The sequence below is a fragment of the Armigeres subalbatus genome, unplaced genomic scaffold, assembly GCF_024139115.2.
Source record: "Armigeres subalbatus isolate Guangzhou_Male unplaced genomic scaffold, GZ_Asu_2 Contig777, whole genome shotgun sequence".
Classification (NCBI taxonomy): domain Eukaryota; kingdom Metazoa; phylum Arthropoda; class Insecta; order Diptera; family Culicidae; genus Armigeres; species Armigeres subalbatus.
In genome coordinates, this window is record NW_026943564.1 from 1 (window position 1) to 10,137 (window position 10,137).

Sequence of the window (10,137 nt, forward strand, 5' to 3'; positions counted from 1 at the left end):
GTACCTGCGTACTTTTACCCTACAGCCCCAAAATTTATTCAGGTAATGGTTTTGACTTCTTGTAAAACCAATCGGATTGGTATTCTGCGCCATAAAGTGCTCTATACAATAGGTTATCGAAATGGTATAATGTTCATCTGATTGAACGTATATATGGTATATACTAGTTGCGGAAACACAATTATTTTTAGTAAAATAACCAAAAAGTTATCCAACTCCATGTCTCCCTTGTTTACTAAAATTGTTCACAAATACACATGATAATAGTTGGTCAGAATAGCTGTCAAACTGATGCAGTGCTGTTAGTTTATCTTTTTTTATTACTTCAAAAAATCGAAAACGTATCTTACCCCACGCGCACTCTTGCCCCACTCTACTCTATTGAGTATCTATTCGACATCGCTACCGTTCCACACAAAAGAATCATATGATGAACAAGGGTGCTTTGCATCCACATGTCGAATCACCAGATTATGGTCACAAATCTATAATGGTTGTAATACTGCCGTCATACACAACGCTTGCTGGAATTTTCTACGTACATGGGACAATTACGTGTAGAACGACAGTATAGTAGCGTTATATATTTATTTATTTGTATGAAGCACATACGCTTGAGCCTCCTGTGTGGTACTCAACAGATAGTGTAAACCATGCTGAACATATGCATGACAGCCCTGCATCCACACACACATTGTGAGTGCCCTCCACATGGGCTCATCTGTGTCGCCGCCATTAGCTCTGCCTCTTTTGCATTCCGAACGTTGTGCAGGTAAGACGTGTTCGAGCGATCCAACCTGAGCGGTCCCTTTTCCCGACGCTTGTTAGGCATTCACAATGGCGATCCTGCCAGGAGTTGCAGCATTTTATTTTCACTTTCGCTGCAACACAAAGCAAAAACAAAACCAGACATTCATTTTTCAAAACCAAGCCAAGGAAAAGGGATCACTCAGAGTTGCAACAACAAAAAATTGTAGTGCGAAGAAATTGAGGTTAGGCCTGCAGTATGGACCTAAATACAAAAAGAAACCCAATAAAAAAAAAGCTGATGTATAGCGGATCTAGAATCGCGCTGAGCGGGCAAAATAGCATGCCGCGCTGAAAGTGATGAACAATCGGTAGATGCGGGTTGAAAAACCGCGCTGAGTATGGATTGCGCAACGCGAATCGACACATTGCACTAAGCGGACCAAGAGGTCGCGCTGAGCCCATCGAAAGTATACTATGTACAAGCGGGCCAAGAGGCCGCGCTGAGCCTATCGAAAGTCTACTACGAGCGGGCCGAGAGGTCGCGCTGAGCGGATCAAAGGATCACACATAGCGGGTCAGAGAATCGCGCTGAACAGAATAATATATTGCCCCACAAAAAAAAGAGCTTTTTTTTTAAACCAAGAGATATAGAAATAAATACCTGAACATTCAATTAAGTAAATGTATCTAATATCCGTGAGCTAATCATGTATGTTTTGGGCATCATTACAGATAACGAGACGATAAAGTTTTAAAAACAAACACAAAGAAACAGAAACGAAAATGTCGAAGCAAGGGAAATACGTCCGAAACACCCCAGATACTCTGGCAGGTGACGATGACGTTTACAATCCAATCGAAGGAAATCAAGTTGATATCGGAGATTTCGACGAAATCGAGACACCACACACACTGCGTAGGGATTTTGATGACACCAATGACAACTCAGAATCCAATAACGACTCCGACGGTGAAAGTGGAACCAGTTCAAACGATGAAGCATCGAGCTCGACGGCTTACTCGACCAGATCCCCGTCGGCATCCCCAGAAGCCACACCTCCGAAGGTTCCAAGTCTGACAGCACATGAACAGGCGAACACGGATCGGATTGACCGCATGGAAAAGATGCTCGAGAGTATGAATAACGCGCTTGCTCGTTTTCAAGCAAATACTGGACCAATACCGAACGACGACGTTGATAAAAGCTGGAAGTTCCCGACCGGCGCAGAACGATATGGATGTGGCGAGAGTTCTTCCTCAAGTATCCGTTGGGACCACTTGAAGCCCTTCCCGAGCGGTATCGCAGCTGGGAAAATGTGGGAAGCGTGGAACCGCTATATAGAGAATTATGAAATAGCAGCTTCCCTTGGCAACGTTAACGATCCCATTAAGCGTACTCAACTGCTATTCCTCTCCATGGGTGACGAGTTACAAGGAATAGTGAAAGCTGCCAAGTTACGACCATGCTTATCAAATCCGAACTGTTACGGTATTTTTGTGGAAAACATTCAAAAATACCTGCGATCGATGACAGACACTGCTGCCGAACACGAGGCATTCTCCCGAATGCGGCAGGAAAACGGCGAATCCGCCGTTGCCTTTCATGCTCGATTGATGTGCAAGGTCAGGGCTTGCAATTACAGCGCCGACGATGAGGATAGATTTGTGCGGTCGCAACTCCTGACGGGTCTCAAGAACAAGGAACTTGTGAAACAATCTAGGACATACGGTTATGACACAAACTTTATTGTCCAATCAGCGACGAGGGACGAAGCCTTTGAGTCCGAAAGCAGGCAGGAGCCAGAATCCACAGTGTCAGCAGTCAGAAGCTACAGAAACCGACCATCCTTCAATCAGTCCACTCGAAAGCGTATAAGCGGAGGAGCTAGAGTTGGTGGAGCACCAGCTAAGCGACAGCACACTGAAGATCCCAGCCAACAGCGGTCACAAGGACAACGTCTGCGATGCACTCGTTGTTGCCTTCTTCATCACAGAAACGGGCAATGTCCAGCAGTGAGCCGGAACTGTAACGAATGTGGTAAACGCGGCCATTACGCGGCCGCTTGTCGGCAGAAGCAGGTAAATGCCATGTAAAAAAATCCGAAGTTTGATAGAATCCCAGGAAAACCCGACATTCCGAATGACAGCAAGCAGGAGAATTGGTACTGATTGACTATTAATTTTTTTTTCTTTCATGACATACTACAATTGACAAAAATCGATGAGAAAATAAATTGAAATGATTTGATTATTACATCATGAATAACGACTTTTAACAAAGTGTTAGAACTGTATCTTAACCAATGTCACATTTCTTGTTCAACCCAGCTAATCAACGCTCTCTCACTCGAAGATGTCTTAGTCATGTGTTCGGTCGGATCATCTGCCCCCATACGCTTTCTTATTGTTATCGGGGGAAACGACTGGGTTCAACTGAAGCAAGAAATTCAAAAAGGAGTTTCAAAGATAGAATTTATTAGAACACCTGAGAGGAAGTTACACGCGTACGGTTCTGGAAAGCCAATGTTTGTAGAGTGCAGCTTCAAAGCAGAAATAAGAACGGTGGGATCCACAGAACGAAGCATAAACTCTATTTTCCATGTCGTGCCGAGAGGAACAAGATCATTGCTTGGGCGGTCCACGTCCAACGATATGGGATTGCTGCACATAGCAAACAAGAGCAGGCTTTATGAAATCTCGCATATCAAGAATCAGTTCCCAAGAATGCCAGGGGTACGAATTAAGTTCAGCATCGATCAAACCGTCCCACCTACTAAAAGTGCATACTTCAACGTACCAGCAGCATACAGGTAAGAAAAACTCTAACTATGAACAATTATTTTTGAACAATTGTGAATTCCGTTAGTATCATGTGCACTTACTAATAAGATTGCGTACACCACAACTGAGCAGCTATATCGTAATAGTTGTACCATATTGAATAAAGCAGAATAAATTTACATGATAGTAGCATTTACAGCCCTGCTGTATACTGATTAGATTTGAAGTATCTTGATCGATAATATAATGTTTTCCATTCCAAATTTAACAATGGTTGCAGGGATGGAGCGCGACGGAGGCTAAAGGAGATGGAATCCCAGGGAATCATAGAAAAAGTTACCACTGCCCCTAGCTGGATTAGCGGCATGTCGGCTGTGGCAAAGGGGAGTAACGATTTTCGTCTCGTGGTAAACATGCGCGCCCCCAATCGAGCGATTAACCGCGAATACTTCAGATTGCCCTTACTCGATGAAATGAAGGTCAAGCTTCACGGTGCGAAATATTTCACGAAGCTTGACCTGCAAAACGCATTTTATCACTTAGAGCTGTGCGAGAAATCCCGGGATCTGACCACTTTTTTGACGGAAGACGGAATGTACAGGTTCACTAGACTCATGTTTGGTGTAAACTGTGCACCAGAAGTTTTCCAACGAGAGATGACAAGAATCTTAAAAGACGTTACCGATAATGTTATCGTTTATATAGACGATTTCCTGATTTTTGCAGACACATTACAAGGGCTACGAACAAATGTCGCGAAGGTCTTACAAATTTTGAGAACAAACAACTTGACACTGAACACAGCAAAGTGTGAGTTCGACAAAACCAAAGTGCAGTTCATCGGCCACGAGCTAGATGAACATGGTTTTCACATTGATAATGCGAAGATCAAGAGCGTCCGAGCCTTCAGAGAACCTTCAACATTATCAGAGCTTCGTAGCTTTCTTGGGCTGGCGTCTTATCTTAGCCCATACCTGAAAAATTTTGCCGACATCTCTGGCCCATTATGGGCTGCTACAACATCCAAGTCATGGTTCTGGGGTCCCGAGCAGAAAAAAGCATTCGAATTGATTAAACAGCATATCATCAAGTGCACGATCTCGCTAGGATATTTTTCTGAACTCGATAAAACTGTGCTCTACACGGATGCTTCACCTATAGCTCTGGGAGCCGTGCTTGTGCAGGAAGCAGCAAATCAAGCACCGCGCATAATCAGCTTTGCTTCCAAATCGTTGACCCCCACAGAGCGAAAATACGCACAGAACCAGCGGGAAGCCCTAGGAGCGGTGTGGGCGGTGGAACATTTTTCCTACTTCCTGCTCGGTAGACATTTCACCCTCCGCACCGATGCACAGGGGCTAGCATTTATTCTTAATCGTTCAAGAGAAGATTCGAAGAGGGCATTAACTCGTGCCGATGGGTGGGCGCTAAGGTTGAGCCCATACCGGTACGACATCGAGTACGTTCGTGGCATGGAGAACATTGCCGACCCACCTTCAAGGCTCTATAGTGGGGAAGATGCCCCGTTCGACGAAGAAGAAAGTCCATGGGAAATCGCAGCCCTCGAAGCGAATTCCGTTGAATTCCTTACAGAGACTGAGATTAAAAACGCTACAGATCAAGACGACATGCTACAGCGAGTGATAAAGGCATTGGAGACTGGTATCTGGACCAAAGATTTACAAAGGTACAACACGGTTGAAAAGGACCTAACTGTTAAGGATGGGATTGTCATCAAAACTGGATGTGCGGTCATCCCAAAAATACTTCAAGCACATGCTTTACAAGTAGCACATGAGGGCCATCCTTCAACGGCCAAAATGAAGAGTATCATGCGACAGCGTGTGTGGTGGCCTGGTATGCCGAAAGATGTGACAAGCTGGGTAGAGACATGTAGAACATGTTGTGTAAATGGGAAACCGGAGAGGACAACACCGATGGAAAGAGTGCTTATTCCGAAGGCTGCTTGGGACACCGTGGCTTTAGACTTTAACGGACCCTATGTAAAGTTTGGAGGAGTCCTCATCCTAGTAATAGTGGACTACAAGTCCCGTTACCTTATTGCCAGACCTGTGAAATCGACGAAATTTGAGTGCACAAAACGAGTCCTTGATGATATTTTCCAAAAGAAGGTTTTCCGAAAACCATCAAAACAGACAACGGTCCCCGTTCAACGGTCAGGAGTTTGCCGAATATTGTAAACGGCGAGGTATCACCATGATTTTTCAACGCCTCTATTTCCGCAACAGAATGGATTAGCGGAAAGTTATATGAAATTAATAAACAAAACTATGGCGGTGGCCATCGCAAACAACACAAACTACATCGAAGAACTTAGAAAGGCAACAAACGCCCATAACGCAGCCGCCCATAGTATCACCAAAGTTCCACCGGAGGAAATAATGTACGGGCGTAAAATCAAACGAGGTTTGCCATTACTCCAGCACGGCGTATCTAACTACGATGAAGCGCTTCTGCAACACAGAGATCGCGAAGCCAAGCTGGCAGGAAAACAACGCGAGGATATCCGTCGTGGAGCGCGCCCTTGCAGAGTTAAACCGGAGACGAAGTTCTCATCGAGCGCCATAATCGCTTGAAAGGCGATTCCCGTTTTCGCCGACCAGGTACGTGGTAACAGAAGAACGGAATGGTAGTCTCGTTCTCACGGACCAAGAGGAAAAACATACAAACGCCACGTATCTCAGACGAGAAAAGTTAAACCATGGCGCGACTCACGAAACGACATAAAAACACCTGGCTTGGAGTCACAAGAGCCGCTTTCGAACACACCAGAGCAAACGCCAGAGCGACCATCGCGTCAAAAGCGGACACCGGCATTCTTAAATGATTACATCAGAACTGTTAACAATTAGCATTTTGGCTCACGATACAGCTGAACCTAAAACAAAAATACCTTAATAAAATATAAATTTGCGAAAAAAAGCGTTTTTTTACATGACATAAGAATAATGATATTTTAGCTTGGAATATTTAGCTCTTGTCAAGAACTACAGCATTTACTAGTTCACGGATAAAACGGGCAGCCGGAAATTTTGACTGTGGTAGGAATCATAAATGGAATTATATTTTGTTCGTACGCTGCGGAATGAATTTCATGAAGATTCGCTTTTCTCATTTCGTAATTCGCCCACAGCCAACTCCAAACGAGAATCACACAAAGCAAAACCGTATTTACACCAAAGATATACCTATACTGAAACTTCCACAAACTTTTTCGCCAGGCCAATGCTGAATACTAAATGTAGTACTTCGTTGCCTGCTAATAGTAATATTTAAATATTTTGTTACGAAAGTGGATTGCCAAAAAAAAAATCTAAGCTATAGCGGCTATAGCAGATACCACTCTTTTTTTTCTTTCCACAGTTCCCATCGTTTTGTTTTGATGTTTTGACACTTCATCGTTTTGAAAGATCTGTTCAAGCCCATGAAGCACAAATAACACACAAGGGCTGCAGCTGTTGCTGCAGCGGTATAGATTTTTCATATACACGGTTAAATGAAACAGCTCGACTGTGAGGAGTCGAGGTAAAAAAAACTCCCGAAATTAAAAAAATAGGGAACAGGTTTAGCTAAATTTAAAAATGATTATTATTGGAATGCTCCTCAACACCATGTTATTATACCGTTCTCATTTTTTTAACCAACATATTAAGTTTTGTTCGTTTGGGAAATGGGTCAATCAAGGTTACCCATTTTACAACTTGTTTTGCACCCACCGCACCAAAACAACGGCGACACTGTATACGTATATTTCTATTGAAGAGGTGGCGCCATCTGCTCATTTTATAGCGGCAGCTTTTATTAGGGTGCGGAAGAAACGAAATGAGAGTATCTATTTTTGTAGCTCTATACAATCAATCCATAATTATTTTTTTTTTTGGGAGGAGAAGGAAGATGTGTGGTACTCAACAGATAGTGTAAACCATGCTGAACATATGCATGACAGCCCTGCATCCACACACACATTGTGAGTGCCCTCCACATGGGCTCATCTGTGTCGCCGCCATTAGCTCTGCCTCTTTTGCATTCCGAACGTTGTGCAGGTAAGACGTGTTCGAGCGATCCAACCTGAGCGGTCCCTTTTCCCGACGCTTGTTAGGCATTCACAAACGCGTTTTGCTTCTCGCGTTTTAAATGAAACTTGATGATTGCGCCAACGAATATATTTTACCTGCTGGTAGTTGTTTGGTTGATTTGGGTTTAGTGAAGTTGAATGCAGTTCCAAATTTAAATGAGGTGTTGCTTCTTAAGTGAAACTTGATGATTGCGTCGAAGAATATATTTTTCCTGCTGGTAGTTTTTTGGTTGATTTCGTGAGCTCAGGGTTTAACGAAGTTGAATGCAGTTCCAAACTTCAATGAGTTGTTGCTTCTTAACTGAAACTTGATGATTGCGCCAAAGAATATATTTTTCCTGCTGGTAGTTTTTTGGTTGATTTCGAGAGCTCAGGGTTTAGTAAAGTTAAATGCAGTTCCAAATTTCAATGACTTGTTGCTTCTTAACTGAAACTTGATGATTGCGCCAAAGAATATATTTTTCCTGCTGGTAGTTTTTTGGTTGATTTCGAGAGCTCAGGGTTTAGTAAAGTTAAATGCAGTTCCAAATTTCAATGACTTGTTGCTTCTTAACTGAAACTTGATGATTGCGCCAAAGAATATATTTTTCCTGCTGGTAGTTTTTTGGTGGATTTCGAGAACTTAGGGTTTAGCGAAGTTGAATGCAGTTCCAAATTTCAATGAGTTGTTGCTTCTTAGCTGAAACTTGATGATTGCGCCAAAGAATATATTTTTCCTGCTGGTAGTTTTTTGGTTGATTTCGAGAGCTCAGGGTTTAGTGAAGTTGAATGCAGTTCCAAACTTCAATGAGTTGTTGCTTCTTATGTGAAACTTGATGATTGCGCCAAAGAATATATTTTACCTGCTGGTAGTTTTTTGGTTGATTTCGAGAGCTCAGGGTTTAGCGAAGTTGAATGCAGTTCCAAACTTCAATGAGTTGTTGCTTCTTAACTGAAACTTGATGATTGCGCCAAAGAATATATTTTTCCTGCTGGTAGTTTTTTGGTTGATTTCGAGAGCTCAGGGTTTAGCGAAGTTGAATGCAGTTCCAAACTTCAATGAGTTGTTGCTTCTTAACTGAAACTTGATGATTGCGCCAAAGAATATATTTTTCCTGCTGGTAGTTTTTTGGTTGATTTCGAGAGCTCAGGGTTTAGCGAAGTTGAATGCAGTTCCAAATTTCAATGAGTTGTTGCTTCTTAATTGAAACTTGATGATTGCGCCAAAGAATATATTTTTCCTGCTGGTAGTTTTTTGGTTGATTTCGAGAGCTCAGGGTTTAGCGAAGTTGAATGCAGTTCCAAACTTCAATGAGTTGTTGCTTCTTAACTGAAACTTGATGATTGCGCCAAAGAATATATTTTTCCTGCTGGTAGTTTTTTGGTTGATTTCGAGAGCTCAGGGTTTAGTGAAGTTGAATGCAGTTACAAATTTCAATGAGTTGTTGCTTCTTAGCTGAAACTTGATGATTGCGCCAAAGAATATATTTTTCCTGCTGGTAGTTTTTTGGTTTATTTCGAGAGCTCAGGGTTTAGCGAAGTTGAATGCAGTTCCAAACTTCAATGAGTTGTTGTTTCTTGCTTCTGCTGGTAGTTTTTTGGTGGATTTCGAGAGCTCAGGGTTTAGTGAAGTTGAATGCAGTTGGTAGTTTTTTGGTTGATTTCGAAAGCTCAGGGTTTAGTGAAGTTGAATGCAGTTCCAAACTTCAATGAGTTGTTGCTTCTTAACTGAAACTTGATGATTGCGCCAAAGAATATATTTTTCCTGCTGGTAGTTTTTTGGTTGATTTCGAGAGCTCAGGGTTTAGCGAAGTTGAATGCAGTTCCAAACTTCAATGAGTTGTTGCTTCTTAACTGAAACTTGATGATTGCGCCAAAGAATATATTTTTCCTGCTGGTAGTTTTTGGTTGATTTCGAGAGCTCAGGGTTTAGCGAAGTTGAATGCAGTTCCAAATTTCAATGAGTTGTTGCTTCTTAATTGAAACTTGATGATTGCGCCAAAGAATATATTTTTCCTGCTGGTAGTTTTTGGTTGATTTCGAGAGCTCAGGGTTTAGCGAAGTTGAATGCAGTTCCAAACTTCAATGAGTTGTTGCTTCTTAACTGAAACTTGATGATTGCGCCAAAGAATATATTTTTCCTGCTGGTAGTTTTTGGTTGATTTCGAGAGCTCAGGGTTTAGCGAAGTTGAATGCAGTTCCAAACTTCAATGAGTTGTTGCTTCTTAACTGAAACTTGATGATTGCGCCAAAGAATATATTTTTCCTGCTGGTAGTTTTTTGGTTGATTTCGAGAGCTCAGGGTTTAGCGAAGTTGAATGCAGTTCCAAATTTCAATGAGTTGTTGCTTCTTAATTGAAACTTGATGATTGCGCCAAAGAATATATTTTTCCTGCTGGTAGTTTTTTGGTTGATTTCGAGAGCTCAGGGTTTAGCGAAGTTGAATGCAGTTCCAAACTTCAATGAGTTGTTGCTTCTTAACTGAAACTTGATGATTGCGCCAAAGAATATATTTTTCCTGCTGGTAGTTT

The 10,137-nt window shown here is 42.3% G+C and overlaps 1 protein-coding gene across 1 annotated transcript; it reads left to right on the forward strand.

Annotated features, from left to right (window-relative positions):
* The first annotated feature begins 1,533 nt into the window (after positions 1–1,533).
* On the forward strand, positions 1,534–6,128 carry LOC134204636 (uncharacterized protein K02A2.6-like). The gene is made up of 4 exons (XM_062679424.1): positions 1,534–2,829; positions 3,079–3,560; positions 3,812–5,714; positions 5,781–6,128. The coding sequence occupies exons 1-4, from the start codon at positions 1,534–1,536 to the stop codon at positions 6,126–6,128; spliced, it is 4,029 nt and encodes a 1,342-aa protein (XP_062535408.1).
* The last annotated feature ends 4,009 nt before the right edge of the window (positions 6,129–10,137 follow it).